This window comes from Antechinus flavipes, chromosome 1, assembly GCF_016432865.1.
Source record: "Antechinus flavipes isolate AdamAnt ecotype Samford, QLD, Australia chromosome 1, AdamAnt_v2, whole genome shotgun sequence".
Lineage (NCBI taxonomy): Eukaryota > Metazoa > Chordata > Mammalia > Dasyuromorphia > Dasyuridae > Antechinus > Antechinus flavipes.
In genome coordinates this window covers 341,945,374-341,966,117 of record NC_067398.1, presented here as the reverse complement: position 1 = coordinate 341,966,117, position 20,744 = coordinate 341,945,374, and the positions used below count along the sequence as shown (strand labels likewise).

General features: G+C 37.1%; 1 protein-coding gene across 25 annotated transcripts in view; it reads right to left on the bottom strand.

The window, feature by feature from the left end:
* The window catches only part of MAPK8IP3 (mitogen-activated protein kinase 8 interacting protein 3), a 95,423-nt gene that overhangs the window by 10,235 nt on the left and 64,444 nt on the right, over positions 1–20,744 (bottom strand). For 11 of the 25 annotated variants that reach the window (XM_051969429.1, XM_051969427.1, XM_051969430.1 and 8 more), the window contains 7 exons: positions 19,489–19,641; positions 18,538–18,619; positions 15,941–16,092; positions 14,128–14,184; positions 13,498–13,668; positions 12,350–12,476; positions 8,403–8,498 (listed from right to left, as the gene is read on the bottom strand). In XM_051969429.1, coding sequence (XP_051825389.1) covers positions 8,403–8,498; positions 12,350–12,476; positions 13,498–13,668; positions 14,128–14,184; positions 15,941–16,092; positions 18,538–18,619; positions 19,489–19,641 — 838 coding nt within the window. The remainder of the gene's footprint in view (positions 1–8,402; positions 8,499–12,349; positions 12,477–13,497; positions 13,669–14,127; positions 14,185–15,940; positions 16,093–18,537; positions 18,620–19,488; positions 19,642–20,744) is intronic. The other 14 variants (XM_051969431.1, XM_051969447.1, XM_051969437.1 and 11 more) reach the window with 4 other exon arrangements.

Genomic DNA, 20,744 nt, shown 5'->3' with positions numbered 1-20,744 from the left:
TAAAAACAGTTGGTAACCTTGGAAGAGGGAAGAAGAAGGGAGGAAAAGAGAAAGAGAAAGAGAGAGAGAGAGAGAGAGAGAGAGAGAGAGAGAGAGAGAGAGAGAGAATGAATGAGAATGGTTAGGGGCAGGGCAAGCTTCTGGAAGAGAGGGTAGGATGAGACAGAATAGGAAAGGATGGGATCAATCACATGGGATCATTTTTCTTAACAAGGAGAAGGAACTATATAACTTCCCCAGAAACCAGAATAAAGGTGAGGATGAAGGAACACACAAAGGGATTACCAGCAGAGAAGAAAGGAGCTCTACTTAAAAATGGAAATAATATGACAAAAGGAAGTTCTGGAGGGCACAATGGAATAAGATAGAAAAAAGAAGTAAACTGAAAAGAGATAGCACTATGATGGACCAGAATAAGAATATGGGGAAAAGTAGCAGAAGGAGAGGATTTTCACCTTAGTATATATTCAATCACAGGGATAAGGGATATTTAGTGGGCATTAGTTTACCGTAGTAGGAGATAAAATGAGTTTACTGGGTCCTCTCATTTCCACAGTCTTGTAGATATTTGTTGCATAGTCTCGATCTTTTCTAAGGATTACTCATTTGCCCTGACCTCAAGTGAGATTAATAGGTAATTAATTCAGGGTAACCAGTTCCTTCCAGTTGGATTGGAGCACTAGCTATTTACTGACCTTGATATCTAGATAAAACTGGAACATCTGGGTCCCTATCCAAACTCTTGCCTACAGCCTTAGGAAAAAAGAGATTTACTTCTATTTTATGACAGTTCTGAAGACTGATAGAGGACAGAGAACGTGCTCATTTCCTAGAGATAAACTCTTTATAATGAGGTATACACAAACCAGAAAGGAAAGAAGTAATCCAAGATATTCTGAAATAGAGCTGTATGGTTAGCATAAAAGAAGAATTTAAAGATAATTCTTGGAGTAGGTCCCCAATATGAAGAATCTTACTTTCCCATAAAAGTACAAAATACTGTCCATGCTGTCTGAGATGAGAATACCTTGGGATAAATAGTTTTCTGGGAAATTTGCCACACAAGTTATTATCATGGACAAAGGCCTAGGGATCTTGTTTCCAAGAAGTATGGAGAACAGGGACAATTTTTGGTAGTGACTTGCAGGGAGTATGTGATGTTTGTCTTTTGGCCAAAATAAAGTAAGGGATATGGTCAAAGTGAAATGATACCCATGCTTTCAGCTATCTATACACATATGTGCAAAGCATAGATAACCAGCAGGGTAAAATGGAGAACCTAATATAAGGAAACAAATTTGATAACACACATATCTCTGAGACTTGATGGAATAGGTCCAAAATTAGAATATGGTTCTAGAAGAGTGCCCTATTCAAAAATAACAGATTAGGTAAAAAGGTGGTCAGTGGTGGTCATGAATGAAAAAGTATGTCAAGTGCTTACTATGCATCAAGCACTGTGCTAAATACTGGAGATACAAACAGATTGGATGTGTGGCTATCTTATTCTCCTCAGAACTTGGAGGTTCAGTGACTGCATTCATCATCTAGCATAGTGCCTTACACATAGCAGGCACTTAATAAATGTTAACTGAAATTACCAGTCTTGACATGTTCAGGATCTAAACTACATATTATACTTTTAAGGTTTGTGAAGTGCTTCCACCTCATTTGACTCTTACAACTACTTTATGAGGTATTATTATTATATCCATTTTACAGATGAGGGAACTAAATAAGGCCCGCTAAAAAAGCCTGCTCTGGATCTCACAATTGCTAACTGTTTGAGACAGGAGCTGATCTCAGGTTTTACTCATTCCAACACCTAGCTTTTTTAACTGGGATTAAAATATGATGTGACAGTATATTCTTCCCTGCAGCTGATATATTTCACTTCCTAATTGTCACTTATTATTAATAGGAAGGATATATTATTTGACCCAAATTTTATTGCCTTTTACTGTAGTAATTACATACTTTTCTTTTGGTTCTACTTTCCTTACTCAGCATTACTGCATTTAGATCTTTCCATGTAGTTCTCAATTTTTATAATTGGTAATGTTTGTAGCAAAATAATCCTTTGTATCCACATATATCATCATCTGTCTACTCATTTCCTTATCACTGTACATGTACAGTGTTCATGTACATTTGTTTTTAGCCTGTAAGACAAGAGTGATGGCATTAAAATGTAATGAATTTTTAAAAATGTTTTTTGAAGCATTTAGGATTAAGTGATTTGTTCAGGGTCATACTAGCTACTAAGTGTCTGAGGTCGAATTGGAACTAATTAAGGGGAAGTGCTTTTCTAGACTAAATATCTTATTGGCCAAGATAACTAGGAACATGTAGAGAAGTGACCATTCCATCTAAGAATTTGTGCCAGGGAAGGAAAAGCCAGAAACACCTTGAGAGGTATTGTAAATCTGCAGAACAAAGATTTTAGAGACTTCCAGATAAGATGGCTGCCTGAATACAGGTAGGCAGATCAGACCCATCTTTAGTAAAGGCCTAAAACATCCACACCATTAAGATCAAAAACTGATTTTAAAAATCCAGTAAGTAACTAGTGACTTCTCATACATCCAGAACTGCACACAAGGTCAGCCAGAAGCCTACAGGCAGTAGGAAAAAAAAGCTGCCAACAAAGTCAATGCCAATGAAAGCAAACCTGCTAGCATACCAGCAAACTCACAGCTTGTCTAGAGATGACCAAACACACCTGGACCCTTTATGAAGGCAGCAAAACAGATGATTCTGTCAGAAAACCCAGGAATGGGTGGAGTCCTGTAGGAAGGACTTAGGAAGGAAGTGGGAGTTGTAGGGGCCAGGGATGGCTTGATGGCTCTCAGATTATGCCACCTCATGACTCCAAGGTCTTTAGCACTTGATTTTGGAACGTTTGAGAGGACTCTGAAGATCCAAGAAAGCCTAATTCCAGGAAGTGTAGGTGGGTGCAGATATACAGATCACTCAGATCTGCCCAAGCAACAATTACCTTTAAGGCAAAATAGGAGATAGATAGGTTTTTGTGCTAAAGCCATGCCCCAAGTCAAGAACTAAAGCTGGAGAAGATGGGAAAACCAAACCTCAATAAAGAATTTTGGTAAACCCGAATATGCCCCAAAAAACCCAAGTAGGGAGAGAATAAATTCCATAATAATTGTAAGCACAGACTTACAGGAATAATGAATTTTCTAGAAGTATTATAAGAATACTCAAAAGAAATGAGGCAACATACAACAAATAAAATAAAAATGTTGTAGCAAAGAACTGGAAAGAGAACGAATGACTTAAGATTGGAAAGTGGCAAATCTGGTCCAAATAATGGAATTCTTAAAAAACAGAATAGGCCAAACAGAAATTAATGACTCAATGGGATAAGAAATATTAGAACAAAATAAAAATACTAAATAAAAAATTGAAGAAAATATTAGATATTATCAAAAACAACTAACCTGTAAAATAAGGCAAGGATAAGTAACTTAAGAGTCATTAACTTTCTGAAAATCATGATTAAATTGCAAGATATCATAACTGAAAATTATTCAGATTGGTAAGAACCAAAGGGAAAAGTGAAGAAAGACTTCCCCCTGCTTGAGGAGTCTTCCCATCTGGACCTTGACTTGAATATCTTAAAGGCACTTGAAGATACACTCTTACTATTTTCCTACTTATATTAGATATCAACTTCTTGTGATTATCCATTTTCTTTGTCCTTTCCAATATAAAGATTATTTATTTTCTTTAGAGTAAAAAACAAGCAAAATAAGAATTAATCATTTCTTCTACCTTTTCATCTCTTACCATAACCATAACTAAATACATCCCAAATGCAGGTCCTTTTCTATGATCCTTTTTTCTCCCTCAAAAACCTGGTTTGTTGTTCTGAGCATTCCTTACCATCTTCAGTTTATCTTGAGCTCCAGCATTCTTGTCACTATTACTAAAAGACTGTCACATATTTGGATTTATTCTCCATTACTTAGGTGGTGCAGTGAATAGAGTGCCAAGTTTGGAGTCAGGAAGACCCAAGTTCAAATATGACCTCAGACCCTTGACCTTACAGAAGACACACCTGTCCAGCTTCATTTTTGTCATTTGTAAAATGTAGCTAAGAGTGTCTATCTCCAGGGTCACTATGAGGATCCAATGAAACAATAGTTACAAAGTCTTTGACACTTGAAGCAAACACTACCCAACTGTTAGCTGCTATTGTTATCATCACAATCACCACTGTTGTTATTTTGTTTCTAACTGAAGCATGCATATGTCTCAATTAGTGTGAATGTTAAATCTTGTGAAATGATCACATGTTTAAATTTGCACTTTGCAAGTTTTAAGTGTATGAAATTTGATAACTGGGGATGGAATAATGTTACAGAAACTACCTGCTAGTGGCTGTTGGGGATCCAATTCTGACCAGCAGAATAGATCCCTTCATGTGAGAAGAGGATAATGGTACAAGGAGATTGAGAGGCAGCTGCATTCTCTGACCTCTCTCCTTTTCCCTTCGATTTATTTCATTCCCAATCCACAAGCAACATCTGTGTCAGTAAAGGCTGATTTGCAATTACTTCAGGGGTGTTATGATTCACAGTTGTGGGGCTCTCGGAGAATCGACCTGCTCCTTCACACTTAGGCATGGTCCTTAACAGAATAACTAACTGTAAGTAAAACAAATTTCTTGATCATGAAGTGGAGGATAAGAGGAAAAGTATAATAGAAGGGGTGCCTATTAATTGGCATGTTGAAAAACATTGTATCATACAAACATTATACATTATTTGGTTGCAAGAAATGATTGAAGAAATAATGAGATTCCTGAAAAGTAGGAACCTGATGAAGAATCAAGGAAGCAAAATTAAAAAGACAGCATGAAGAAAAACAACTGTGAAAAACTAAGAACTCTGATCAAAGCCATGACCAATCATGTCTCCAAAGGACCTATAACGACATATATTACCTGCCTCCTGGATAAGAGAGGTGATGTACTCAAGTTGCATAAAAAGATAAAAGTTTTTAGACATGGACAAGATGGGGATTTGTTTTGATTAACTATGCTTATCTGTTACAAGGGTTGTTTTCCTTCTGTTTTTGGAAGCATTAAGATAGAGTGATTTAGTGACTTAGTAATAGACAAAAAAAAGAGGGGCGGGATCAATAAAGCATTTTAAAAAATGTATAATGGAAAAGAGAAGGAAATTCAAAGGAAGCACAAGTAGGGCAGTTTTGAAAGAAATGTGTGGAATTTATTAATCATTTTTTTAAAAAGCAGGTGGTATGAAATAGTTTATGTAATTCAATGCATTCATATGTAATTTTGTTATTTTGTGTGTGTGTATGAGAGTATATAAAAAGGACACCTGCCAATACTTCAGAATAAATGTCGATCTTTGCCTATTTTCCTGTCTCTAGAAAATTTTACTGAAACCAATCTACACATGCATTAAGAACATACTTGATAAAAGTATGAGAAGGAAACACAGATTTTTGCAAATGATATTCTACAGGAGACCATATACTTACAATCACCTAGTTGACTGAAAGGTGTTTGCTTGATTATAAAAGAATATTTAATTTGATATCACTTTAAAGGCTCTCCTCCAACAAAGTTCATACCTATGTCAAAAAGATTCCTTTGAAGATGACCTAATGATTGTGAAGCAAAGCACAAAACAGAGAACCTATTTTCTGAAGGTGTTCATCACTGTCAGGGAGAATGTTCAGTGCACAATTCAAATGAAGGGAAGCATTGTAAATGGAATACTTGGTTGTTCCTGTTTTTGAATGGTATCCTGCTGATTACATAAAGTCCAGAAATAGCGAAATAATAGAGCTATATGTTACTCACAGGGAAGAAGTATACTGTGTGAAAAAGTAGCACACACTGCTAACAAAGAATTGTATCCAAAAAGCAGAGTAGAGAAGGTATCAAAGAAATATCTGACTTCTTAGAAAAGTTAAGAAGCAAGGTCCTGATATTTCAAGGTCTACCCAGTGCTCATGGTAGGCACCCATACAGTGGAAAGACTCCTACAGATAAGTTCTAAGGCAAGATGAGGAGACTCTTTGTGGAGGAATTTTAGGAGGCTTTAGACAAGTCACAAAGACTAAATGGGTGCTGAGAGATTGAGAATGGCATCACTGGAGCGAACACCCATATTTGTGCAAAGATCCAGTGAATGAATGGCTGAAGGTGACCGGTGTTAGTTACTTAGATTTGTGCAAAGCATTTAGCAAAGTTTCTCACACTATTTCTATAGAAATTGTAGAGCTGGGGGCAGCCAGATGGCTCAGTGGATAAAGCACCAGCCCTAAAGTCAAGAGGACCTGAGTTCAAATCTGGCCTGAGACACAACACTTCCTAGCAGTATGACTCTGGGCAAGTCACTTAACCCCAATTGCCTCAGCAAAAAAAAAAAAAAAAAAAAAAAAAAAAAAAAAAAAAAAAAAAAAAAAGAAAGGAAAAAGAAAAAGAAAAAGAAATTATGGAGTTGTAGGCTGGCTGGATAATAATCTTAAAGATGAATTCAGAGTTGGTTCGATAACTAGGTTGCCAGGCCCTGTGACATTTAACGGTTGTAATTACAACATGGTCAGAGGTACAGTTGGAATCCTCTTCAAATTTGCAGATAACATAACACTGGAAGGGAGAACTTGGACTTTGGATAACAGAGTGGGGATCCCCAAAGATACAAATAGGCTCTAATGTTAGGTCAAATTTACTACAGTGAAATTTAACAGGGAGAATAATTAAGTCTTATATTTAACTTCCAAAAGCCAGACTCACAAGTACAAGATGAGGCGTTATGGTCTATCACATTTCAGGAATGATAAAATGGGAACATTCAGAGGGCCCCTCATAATGGCAAATGTCTTCATAATCACATCAAATTATGATGACCAATGAAATGATTTAGGGATGTAAATCCTGGAAAGACGACTGAGGATTCAACACAATAGCTTATTTTAAAATATTTGATGAGCTTTAATATTGAAAAAATATTCTATTAGACCCCCAGAGTGTAGAACTAGGGCCAATGTGAAGAAAATGCAAATTAAGGCTTGAAAGACAGACTTCTTCACAGAGCTATCTAGCTATGGAATGTACTTCCTTTAGATGATATATTATTGTTGGTGGAATTATGAATGGATCCGGACATTCTGGAGAGTGATTTGGAACTATGATCAAAAAGTTATCAAACTGTGCATACCCTTTGATCCAGCAGTGTTTCTATTGCGATTACATCCCAACGAGATCTAAAGAGGAAAAGTGACCCACATGTGCAAAACTGTTTGTGGCAGCCCTTTTTGTACAGTCAAGAAACTGGAAACTGAGTTGGATGCCCATTAGTTGGGGAATGGCTGAATAAATGATGGTATATGGATGTTATGGAATATAATGATATAATCATCAGCAGGATGATTTCAGAGAGGCCTGGAGAGACTTGCATGAACTGATGCTAAGTGAAGTGAGTATAGAACCAAGAAAATATTATATACAGTAAAAACAAGATTATATGATGATCAATTCTGACATATGTGACTCTTTCCAACCAGTTCCAATTATTCAGCGATAAAGAGAGCCATCTACACCCAGAGAGATGACTGTGGGAACTGAGTGTGGATCACGACATGACATTCTCATTTTTGTTGTTGTTCCCTTACGTTTTGTTTTTCTTTTTTTGACAGAAGAGTTTTACTTATTAGTTTCATAAATATCTAGAAATTGAATAAATGGGCTAATACAGTTGATGGGACCCCTTAACTGATTCTTTTTCATTTTTCTTGACCTTGTCTGGGCAATGAACCTCAAAGTCTTTTCAATCTCCTAAATTTTCTCCCTGCCTTTCATTTCTTTCCCTTCCCTTCTCAGGAAATGAATGGAATGGGAACACCAATCTCCAGTCATTACATTTTGTTTTCTTACTCATTTACCTTCCCTTTTGATCTGAATTTTCTTGTGCAGCAAGAGAATTATATAAATATGTTTACACATATTGGATTTAACATATATTTTAACATGTATAACATATATTGGATTGCTTGCCATCTAGGGGAGAGGATGGAGGGGAAGGAGAGAAAAATTGGAAACACAAAGCTATGCAAGGCTCAATGTTGAAAGATTATCCATGCATGTTTTGAAAATAAAAAACTTTAAAAAAAAAATGGTGTGTTCTTCCTTACAGAAAATCTTTAAGCAAAGACTAATGACTCTCTTCCAGATATGTTGCAAAGGGTATTTTTGTACAGGTCCAATGCAGACTGGACTTTTCCAACTCTCAAATTTTGTGATTTTGATTTTTAGTGCTAAGCACCTTAGGAAAGAGAAAAAGTGGTTTCAAGAAAAGTGCTCTCTTATAGTCCTATACCCTTCCTGAGTGAACCAGGCCACTTACTTTCATGGTAGGATCTTTTTCTACTAGTGGGCGGCAATACACAGGCACAGGAACATTCTTCATTCTGGTATCTTCTTGACCTCCATTGGGACTCAGCTATAAAAAACAACAACAACAACAACAAAAAAACGGAGGGAATTAGGGAAGTATGAAACCTCTTACCTGAGGGCGGGGTTAACTCAAATCTTAGAACAATGTATCTGCTCCCTTTCTCTTAAGATATTCAGAAACATGCATGCAACTGAACTCAATTTTGGAAACAGATATACAAATGGATCTGGCCTACAACAAGGACCAGGCCTGAGAATGAGGTTCCCTACTGGCTTTCAGTGTTTTCTTTATACTTTGCGTTTTCTCTACTCTTTTAGTTTCCAGTCCTAGGCAACAATTCCCTTCTCTCAAACTTTATTTCCTGAGAGACTCAGAATCTGAGTAGATTTTAACCATTTAAAATAATCTGACTGTAAAATAAATACAAGCTATTATTATCATGACCATCTCCCAGAGAAAGTGTAGATCAAATTATCATGTGGGTACCATTAGGCTTCAAACTGATGATGTTAAGTAGAGTTATACAGGATTCAAAGTCTAGACATTGGAAAGAAAAGGAAGGACATTACTGAGCATCCAGACCAGGGTTAGCCTTGAACAACTTCAATTTATAATATGGGCTTTCTTTCTTTTTTTTCTTTTAATTACTTTAAAACTTAAATACAAAATAAGAAGTAACAAAATAGAAAAAGAAAGAAAAAGAAAAAAATTACTGTCATGCCTAGCAGAACAACAGGGAGGATTCAAAATGTATAATAATAAATTTCCATTTCAAGAAAGCATATATAATAGAAGACATTATATTCATGACTCTTCATCTTTTGTTTCCTTGTAGATTATTCTTTTGTTCTCTGCTGTGCAACTTTTTACTTTGTTCTCCCTCTTCCCCCCCTCATACCCTTAAAGTTAAGGTTACAGTTAAGCAGGGAAAAACAACATATACACATATATAATATCACATGTAGAGGGTCACAGACAGTGGGAAAACTCTGGGTGAGATATAAAGCCCTTCAGCCCAAAGGGAACCTGCTGACAAAGTCTGTTTTGGCTCCCCATCTCCCCTAAGGGCTCTCAGCTTTCCTGAGAAGTCAGGGGGTGGTGACAACCTGTGTTGAGATTGAAGCAGAGTGATACCAGGTGGAAGAGGGATACCAGGTGGTAATCCACACACAATAACAAGTTGTTCATGTGGTCCCATGAGTGCAGTATATACCGGGCGCATGCCCAGTTTTTGTTACATAAGGATATGAGGATATAAAAAGGGGAAAGTCCTTGAAATAAATGGACTCCATTTTTTCCACCATCCTCAGGAGTCCTGCCTCATCACTTCTCCAATAGGAAGATCTATTTTAATCATCCCAGCACAGGGGCTCTAGAAAGCAACAGTATGTTTTGTTACCCCAACTTGGGGGCTCTAGAAAGCAGGACACAACAATCACAGACACGAACTTAAAACAATATTAATATAAATTGACAAATAATGTAGATTTCTCCCAATTGAATTTTTAAGTTTAACTTGTCTAATAGATCAATGTTTACTAGCCATGCTTTTTTTTTCCCTAACAAATTCTACTACTGATTCTTATTATTGTATTTGTATATATGCCTCCAATTTCCTTTGTCTGCTAACTCTTCTACTTTAATTCCTAATGTGGTAGGTTTTCAGAACTACCAACCCTCCTCTCCTATCTAAACCTCTGGATTGGTTCTTCTTCCGTACCTCATTTGTATAAGCATTTTTACTTTTTTAACTGTTTTCCAGGTAGTTTTGTTTTTTAGTCACACCATGCTCAGCTCTGCTCCAATTTTTTTAAAAAAAATTACACAAATACTGACTGATGTCAATCTTATGCAAGCAGTTTGTTCATGTATTAAGTTCCTCGAGATTAGTCTTTGATGTTAATTGTTATACGTCAAATTTTCTATTGAGAGAGCAGCTGGGTAGCACAATCAATAAGAACATTGACCCTTGAGTCAGAAGAACCTGAGTTTAAATCCAGCCTCAAACACTTAAGTTGTTTGATCCTAAGCAAGTCACTTAATCCCAACTGTCTTGCCAAAAAAGGTAAAATAATAATTTTTATTGAATTCAGATTTAAGACAAAATCCTGAAAATCTGAGAGTTCACTGAATGTCCATTTTTTTTTGTTGTTCAATAAAATATGTAATTTTGCTGAATATAATATTTTTGGCTTCATGCCTAGTTCTTTTGATTGTTGATATACAATACTCTAGGATCTGTAGGGTTTTTATTTTTTTATTTTTATTGTAGCTGTTGATAAATCTATCCAATTCTAAATGTAGCTTTGTTATATTTGAATTTTTTTAAATTTAAAATTTTCTCTTTGACATGGGAGTTTCAAAATTTAGCAAGAATATTTTTATATGTTTTCCTTATAGGATCTCTTTGAGATGGTAATCAGTGGAATATTTTTATTTCTACTTTCCCCTCTTATTTTATAACTCAGGACCATTTTCTTTCATTATTTCTTGTAATATTATGTCAAGGTTCTTTTTTAGGTCACTGCTTCCAGGTAGTCTAATTATTCTTGTTTTTTCTTCTTGGTCTGTTTTCCAGGTCTTTGTTTTTCTTATAAGATGTTTCACATTCTTTTCTATGTTTTCATTCTTTACATTTTGTTTTATTTCTTATAGCTTCACTGGCTTACCCTTGTGCAATTCTAATTTTCAAAGATTAATCATTCTTTTAGGTTTTTCTTCTTTAAGATTCTGGATCTCCTTTTCTAGTGGTTGACTTTCGTTTCATAATGTTCTTATTTTTCTTACCTGGTTCTCCCCTCTTCCCCCCACCCCGCCCCAAATTTTTCTTCAATCTCTCTCATTGAATTATTGAAGTCTTTTTTGAGTTCTATAAATTCTTTCTGGACAGTTATCCTTTGAGGCAGGAAAGTCCTCTCTGAAGATGAACCCCAATCTTTTCTATTCTCATAGTAACTTTTTATAGTTGGGTTCTTTCTTCTTTGCCTGCTCAGTCCCTCCCCCCCCCCCCCCCCCAATAAGAGCTTGTTAGTGTAATGATCTTTAGTCCTGGGGTAGGAAAATGCTGCCTCTGGCTTTTGGTCTTCCTTCAGTTCTCCCTTCTGGCCTGAAACCCCAAACCAAGAACTCCACCCTTCTGCAATTGCCTTCAGATAACAACATCCCTGCCCCACTGCTTCAACTGTTACCTTCCTGCCCAAGATCCCCATTTCAGCAGCACAGCTAAGCCTAGCATTCTTTATTTAATGAAGTTCCTTCAATCTTCTGGGACTCAGAGCCCTGATGTTGCCTGGGATGTAAAAGTTCCTCTCTTTGGGGTTGAGGCTACCTTCAAATCCAGCTAGTTCCAGGGCTCCCAATTTACTGTTACAAAGAAGCTAGCCCGGAGGTAGTTATTAAACTTTCATTCTATGGTTTTTCTTTGAGTCTTCTCCCCTGTTCCAGAAAGATTCCTGAATCTTACTTGCTTAGCATCAGCCTATGTTCCCTCTAAGAAAAAATTTTGTTTTGTTTGTGGGAGAAATCTAGAGAGCCTGGAATTTTCTGACCCACTCAGCCATCTTTCAAGAATTCTCCCCAATATAAGGCTTTTTTTGATTTTTCGTTATCTCCAAAGCAGAACAGATAAAAGTAGTAGTTAATTGTTTCTTTTGTATGTTCAATCCAGTCTAGTAGTAGTACTGCTTCTTTTGTATGTTCAATCCAGTCTAGAGCCAGTCAAATAATAAAGTTATTTTGGACTTGAAGGAGTTCTGCTTCTGACATTTCTCTCCCTCGAGCCAGAATTGCCTGTTTCTAGAGCAGATTGTGGGTGGGTAGGTGTGATTGTCTGTAGTGAATATAGGTTGGTATCTGGGAGAAGGTATATGTAATGGGTGAAAGGGGATGAGGATTACCTGCTTATACTTGGCAGGAAGGCTCCAGCCACAGGCCTGCAGTCGCCCATCATCATTGCGTACGTGTTCTCGGACTTGTCGGTACTGTTCACGCTTCTGTTCTCTTCGGGCTGAGGATGTGCAGTCACTGAGAAGAAAAGTGACAACAATTTTATTTCTCAATCTATTGTTAGAAATAGAGGCAGAGGGTTGGGAAGTAGGTCTGAAGGAAAGGAACGAATTGGCCAGATAAAATTAGCCAGTGTGGAGATAAGCGCAGATTACTGAACTGGGAGTAATTTGAGAGTGGGCAAACAGAGGAAGGAATGGCTTGATATTTTGTTATTAACATGGTATTCTGTCTTGTGTAAAAGCATGCCCTAAAAATTCTCAGTACTGCTCTGGAAGGGCTCACTCTTCTGAATGGAGGAGGATGGACTGAGGTTTATTGAGATGAGAGTTTGCAGAAATCTCATGTCAGAGGTGGAGTTGAAACCTACAGTCCAGAGCCCCTGCTCTGGTTCCTAATCAAGTATTAAAATTCAAGTGTTCTACTTTCTGAAAGCCTTCTGATATCTGGCTCAATACACAAAATAGGTCATTCTGCAGGTCACACTCAATGTTAAGGTCACCAAGTTTAAAACTCTCCTAAAAGTTGGGCCCACAAGGGGGTATGTTTAACAATTGGCTTTCAATGGGAAAATATAGGCATAATACATTAACATTTTCTCCATCACTTTCTTAAGTCTAGACAAACAACAAAACAATATAGCTATCCTGCTCTAGCTGGATACTCTTACTTACTCAATTACCTCATAATTTTGTATAGACTTTGTATACATGTGTAGTTAGATGTGTATTTGTTGTCCCCAAGCACAGAAACTAACTCACCTTTGCCTTTGTATTTCCTGGCATCTAATAGTGCCTGCCATATAGTAGGTATTTAAGATTGATCAACTGATTGCTAGAGAATCAGGATAAGAACTCAACTCTCCAGAATTTAGATTGTGCAGCTTTCCCCAAGACAGTTCCATAAAGAGGTGGACGAATATTTAAGATACCAATCTCAACTTCTTGGTATCAAAGAGAAAGAAAGGGGTAGTGGAATATTCCCTCTCTTCTTAGCTGTCTAAAAGAGAATGATGGAAAGTTGTCAAAAAGTAACTCACTCATCAGGGAAAAATTCCAAGGTACGGCTGCCAGCTGAGATCTGGCACATGGTATGGCTGCGGCGCTGGCTGAATCCAGCTGTGGTGGGTGACTTGTAGTGGATATTTACTGATGGATAGGACCTCTTTGCAGGAGGTGGGCTGGAGGAAGAGCTAAAGAGGCGGCTGAAGCTACAAATAGAATTATGGGGCAGGTAAAACAGGAATAGGGGAAAATGTTAGTATCAAAATTCATATTACCTATTTCCCATTCAGTAGCCCTTTTCCCATAGTTTTTTTAAAAATACACATATTTTTATTTTTTATAAAACTTTTATTTTCAAAACACATGTATAGTTGGTTTTCAATATTCACCCTTGCAAAACCTTGTGTTTCAAATTTTTTTTCCTCCCTCCCTTCCTCCCACCACCCCTTTCCCTAGACAGCAAGTAATCCAATAAAAGTCTTAAAATTTTCGAGCTAGAATAACTTGGAAGTTGAGCTCCTTTTTACAAATGAAACTAAAGTTGGGTGAAGGAAAGTGAGCTGCCCAAAGTAGTAATGCAACATTAGTCAGGAACCTAGGTTTTCTGGCTGCCATGAAAGCTCATTTCATTTATACTGCATTGGTTTGTGCCCCCAAGGACTCACAATTGCCAGATGGTTGATTTCTTCTTTTCCTGAACAGATGGGTGTTCTCGGGATGCTCTATAAAGAGAAGCCAGAACAATTCATATTTAGCATTTATCAAAATTAAAAGATAATTCTATTTCTTTTACTAACTTCACCTCTGACTACAAAAAGCCACAGCAGGATGAGGTAAAAGTATATTTCAGTGAAGCCTATAAACTTCTGCTGAGTAGGAGTTATTCCTTCACTCTTTATTTTCTATCCCCTGCTTGTTCCTATTTCAGAATTTAATTTAGTAATAATTCAGGAAGTGGGAAAGCCTTGGGAATAAGGTAATGTAGACAGAAGAGCTTCTATGGATTGTAATTCAGCCTGCTTCCCAATCAATGACACAATGGATTCCAGGTACTGAAGAGGAAACTTTGAAATAGCCATAGCAACTATAGAAAACTTCATTAAAGCATTAATGTTTATAGACTGATTAATAGCAGATCAAAGACTACATTTTAGGTTTCCTGATTTCATACTAATGTTCTTCACTGTGTTGCTTCCTCTGAGGCAGCTCTGTAGAGCAGTAGACAAATAAGTAGGACATCAAATTTCAAACTCTTAGCATCACCAAGAATCCAGGGAAGATTTATCTCATTGATGATGGGAAGTGAGCAGAAGTAGAAGATTGTACATAGTAATAGCAATGCTATATATGATAATCAACCATGAAACACTTAGCTACTTTGATCAATTCAATGTTGCACAACAGTTTCAAAGGATCCATGATAAAAAAAATTCTATACATCTCTAGAGAGAGGCAGCTGGTGATATGGTGGATAAAGTGCTAAGCCTGGAGCCAGGAAGACTCATCTTCTGAATTCAAATCCAGATTCAGACATACCAGCTGTGTGATCCTGGGGCAAGATCACTTAACTACAACTGCACCGCCCCCCCCCCCCCCCCCCCAATTATTCCCCTATACACATACACAAAGCAGCAGCTTTAGCAAACTCACTCACGAGGGAAAAATTCTAGGGTATGGTTTCCAGGTAAGATCTGGGATCTTTCTCCATCTATATAAGAGAGGTCTCGCCACTCAATTTATTTCATGCAAATACTAAGGCCTTCCCCAAACTGCCTCTGGAATGGTTTATTCAGTTTTTCCTTTCTTTTGTCCACTGCTACAGTGATTTGACCTTAGACCAAGTAAGAAAGCAAAATTAAAGATCTTATCACAACATATCAGAGCTTTTGGATCAGCCACTCTCAAGGAAAGGAATTTTCTCTTTTATTGAAGTGCTCAAAGTAAGGAAGATTCTTTATGTACATCCAGCCCAAAGCCCAACATCAAAAGAGAAATGAAGATAGAAAATCAACTCTTTCTAAGACTGCTAAGGACTTTGGGTCCAACACAAAGCCACAACCATGATCTTTCTAGGTTCCCAATCAATGTAACCTATCTTCAAGTACAGCATGTAAGGAAAGGAAAAGCAAAAGGCACGAATTAAACTAACTTTATGATCCAATTCTATCACTCATTAGTAAAGGCTTCCTAAAGCCAAAGTATTTCACTAGGTACTAAATGATAGTGGTAATAAAAACAGGACACAGTTTCAGCGTCTGAAAAATCCATATGACACAATATGGAGAGAGTAAACAAATTCTAAGTACCCAAGTTCTATCATTATAAGCACCTTACGATCAAACTGAACAAAGAAATGTGGATGGGAAGGAAGGAGGAAGATGGAGAGCTGTGAAAAGATAAATGAAGAGTCGATAGTCTTTGTTCATTTCTGGACAGAATATCCTATTTTTTAGCAATGTCTTAGGTTCAATGACTTACCTGATCATCTCTGTCCACCTTACAGCTTCCTGAAGCTCCATCAGCCTTTCCTTATACTGATTCCGTTCCATAAGGACACGGGCCATCTCTACACGGGTGAAGCGGCGACGCTGGGCAATGGGAATGTTGTCCTGCAGAGGGGAGGAGCACTGCTGTTCAGCCAATGAGAGAGGGAAGGGGTTGAAGTTAGTATAGAAACATAAGAATTCATAAATAATTGTTAGTTTCTTCCTGGTTTGTGCTCTACCTTTGATAGTGCTACAGCTTCTCTAGCCACCATACCATTGGCCACAGTGCACAAGGCAAGGAGTTAAGATTGTCGGGGAACAGCTTAGACCCAAGGCAGATATCCTGCAGATCTCAAACACAATGAGCTAATTCATTGGACAGGAGGAGGGAATTAAAAATGAGAATACCAGAAAATGGAAAGGGATAGGAATTCTAAGAAGCAAGTTCATTTTTTCATTATCAAGCTTTGGTCCCTAGGGAACGGAAAAGGGAGACCAATTAAGTCTTTGAACAGAGGCTGGGTGACTACTTACTGTAGATATCATAGAGGGCATTCCTACTCAATTATGAGTCAGAATAGATGAACTTTAAGGTCCCTTCCATTTTAAATTCTATCATACAAAATGGGTATCTTTTTCTCCAAACTGTTGTGAAAAGCTCAGATCCAAAAAAGTTCCAAGCAGGAAATTTAGTTAGGAGATGTTAGAAAATACAAAGGCACTTTAGGAAAAGTTGTAGATTTAGGTCCTGTAGGGATTCATTGTAGTATTTAGGTAAGATTAAGGTAATAAAGAAAACAATAGTACTCATTAATGTGGACAAGGAACTATATATGCTGCATTCTAACCCAGGCACCTCAAATTCTAATAAGACATTGGCTAGGAAAGAAAAAAAAGTGATTATCAATGAAAACAGATAAACTGCCCAACACGGCATTTTAGTTATGCTTTCAGCAGCCCAAGTGTTATGCAGGCACTTAACAATGTCCGATTTTGTTGCTGCACTGGATTTCTCCAGTAATTCTGCCATCTACCTAGGATGGTTACTTCTACCAAAGGATTTGCAATTACTGGTTTGATTTCCCTAAGAGGAAATCTTTACCCAATAACTAGGTGTAGAGAGTCAGAACTCTGGAAAAGTATACTTGATACAAGGATATTTACAACAGGGTGTTTATTCAGTGTGATTGATGAGATGATGGTTCTCTAGTTTACAGCACACACTATTAGTTTAGTATTTAGTACTTAGTATGGTATTGTATGGTATGGTTCTACAGTTAACACATGCTCAGTGTGCTGTAGTGATGTAATTGTACTAAAGTATATAAGGGCTGAGAGGATTTGAAATAAGCAGACTTGAGTGAGTGTGCTCGAGCTCGATCTCAGATTAGAAAGCTAGCCCGGACATTACAACTAGGCTTACTCCTTCTCACATATGCCTTTTCACAGAACTAGAAAAGGAAAATGAAGCCTACAAATGAAGATCAATAAATGGCAAAGTCCCAAAAGTCTCAGGGCTAAGAATATTCCATTTAATCAAAAGAAACTACATCTGGCAATGAGCTTTAGTGAACCTTAATTTCCCCTTTTCATTTTCAAACTACTAAAGTGTAGCAAAAAAGAAATTACACAGGAACTTCACATGTGGTTTCTTAGTCAGGGCTGGGGCTGAGAATAAGGTAGAGAATCTGGGACTCGAAAATTTAAAAAACATATAAAAATTTGTTTTAAATGTAATTGGGATAAAATATTAAATTATTTTAAAATATTAAAAAATTAATTTTTGCATATAACAAAAGAGACTCATCCGCCTTTCAATCCTCAGGCCCAGTTAGGCCGTGCACACCTCGTTTTCTCCCAGATAATTACTATTTTTGTCAGTTCAGCAATTTCACCTTGTGAAAGAGAAGGTATCTAAAAGGGAAAGTCTTTGATGAGGCCAATTAATATTCAATCTGGAAAATGAGATGATATTGCTTTTTAAGTCATAGTCTTTCAAGCCTAAACATCTACTGACAGATTTGAGGTCTTAAGAATTGTCTCATGGAAGGGCCATAGTTTCTGAGCCTTTTCATAGGGAGTAATGAAGACCCTAACCCCTAGGGAACTAAAGTTGCTCTAATATTGAGAACAAATTTCTTAGCTAGGAATGAAAGAAAAGTGAAGCTTCTAGGGTAGCAGAGGAGAAAACTGCTAGTGTTTCAGCAAACACACTACTGGGCCCAAATCTCATGAAGAGTGTGGACCACATCAATATTCTTGCTTACTTACTGGTGCGATATAAAATTACACTGAAAACTACATCACCTGTCAGTATGATCTGGCACAGCAGCTAAAGGGGGAAATATATAGTTCCTTAAATTTGCCAGTTTTTGAAATGCAAGAAAATAATCCAAACCAAGGTTTTAGGTTTAGTCAGAAAGTCATTGTGGCATTTGGCAAGAAACACTATAGATTGAGGGTTCGATATAGACATTAGAAGAGGAAGCAGGTGGGGAGATGGAGAGAGTTAATGAAAAGACAAATGTATGGAGAAAACAAACATAGCCATTACCACCCATTCCCCAGCATTTTAATAATGAAATATACCAATTCTGTACAGAGATAGCTGCTTACATCCTCCACCTCTTCTTTGGGTTCACGTCGTGCAATGATGGCCTCAGACTTCACTCTGGAGCGAGAAAAGTCACATAGAGATGGTAGATAAGTTTGGAACACCAATTTTGAAGGCTTAGTAGAGAAAATGGGTCTAAGAATTATTGTTAGTTCCATTTCTAATTAATCATTGTATAAGGTCTACTGTGGTACACTTTCAGGGGAGGTGAATAGGAATGAAACTCAATTTAGAAAAGAGAGACACAAAGGGATGTTGCTGCTATAGAAATGCTTGGGAGCAAGTCACAATCAAAGACTAGTATACCACCCACAATGCTACACAGTGTCCTTAATCCTAGGAGAGAAAAAGGCACCACAGATCAACAATACAGTGTATTCTTAGAGATCCCTTTTTATCCTCTCTCATCTAAAAAAGAGGAATAGAGCAGAAAGAACTGAAAAATATATTTAGAAAAAAGGGGAAAAAAACAGAATCAAGGAATTATGAGCTTGGGAAGAGAATTCTTCAGCTAGGCCCTAAGTCAGCTCACACCAATAGCTTTAGAAGTACAAGCCTCTCCTCAGACTTGAAAACAAGAAAGTGACACATGATGAAAGCAAGAGATTCTAAGGTATATGGAAAAAGGCATGAAAGAAGGCAGGCACAGTCGAGTCAACAAGAACTCCCTGAGCACTTGCTACATGTGCTCAGCCCCCCCATGCTATGAGCTGTTCAAGAGGGTACCATGACATGGCGAGAGAGTTGAGGTATAAGGAGCAAGAGAAGTAAAGGCCCTGGGAAGTGGAAAGGTTTTCTCTTTAAACAAAGTAATAAAATAGTTTTATTAGAAGTCAAGATGGACAAAGGCTCTAAGTACTTTCTGTATCTGTCAGATGACTCTTTAAACATTTCCTCCCAACTAGCTAACCCCTGCCATCCCTTACCGTTTGAGCTCCTCTTCTAGTTCCTTGACTCTGGTTTCCATTTTGGCTTTGGCCTGCTTTGTGGCTTCCAATTCTCCCTTCAGCACCTCCTGTTCCCCAGACAACTGGTCCACCTTGGCAATCAGGTCATTCTTCACCACATTCAAAGCATTTCTTTTTAAAAAAGCAACAAAATTGTGTTTAGAAGAATTGCACTTGTTTAACCTATACTAGATTATTTGTTATCTAGGGAAGGGAGGGAGAAAAATTTGAAACACAAGGTTTTGCAAGGGTGAAGGTTGAAAACTATCTTTATATATATTTTGAAAATAAAAAGTTATAAAAAAAATTTAAACCTAAAAATAAATGCAAAAATGTTGGTTTTTGAAAATTATTGGGAGATATGTGTGGAGGAAAGGAATAGGCTATCTACTCTTCCATAACTTGATGTATCAATCTGAATGAAGTCTTATAAATCCAAAAGCATTGGCTCTTAATTATGGTTTAAGTTTCTCAGGTTAAAAATTCACAAAAGTTCTTTTTGTTCTCAAATTCATTCCTAAAGATCCCAATGTTTTACTTTTACAGATTTTATGTTCCCACAAAATATTTTCACAGACGTTCGATGTCATTTTTGCTCCTATTCAAAATAAAAAACAATGGGATAATACAGATGACACGACTTATGAGCATTAAGATAGTGTTAAGATAGTTTAAAAAAGAACATTTTAATAAACGCAGCAGAAAAGAAAAATAATTCTGTATGAAATTGTGTTTCCATTTCACACAGCTTGTTAAAAAAAAAAAGTAGGAAATAAATTTTACATGTTATTTCCAAACAAACAAACAAACAAAAGAAAGCAACAATATTAAAAAATATGTGGGACTACAGAAATTTCTAGAGTACCTAAAAGCTTCATAGAAAGGCCAGTTACTTTTGCAGCTAAAAGAGCTAAAGGAGCCCCAGATATCAACTGGATGAATCAGAATCAGTGGTGTCAAGCTAAAGAAACAATATATGAAGCTCATATCTAAACTCCTTAAACAAAGACAAAAAACAACAACAACAGCTAAAAGGTTAGCTGAATCTAAAATTTTAAAATGGGTCACAAACTATGCAGAACCAGAATAAATAAACTGTCACCCACTCCCAGGATCAGCAGCTGGTTGTTTTTAAGATGGGGAAGGACTGGGGAGGAATCCCAGGTCCTGGGAAGAGAATTACTGAAATAGTCTAGAACAGCAAAAAGAGATTTAAAAAGGTGCACTGTTCTCTT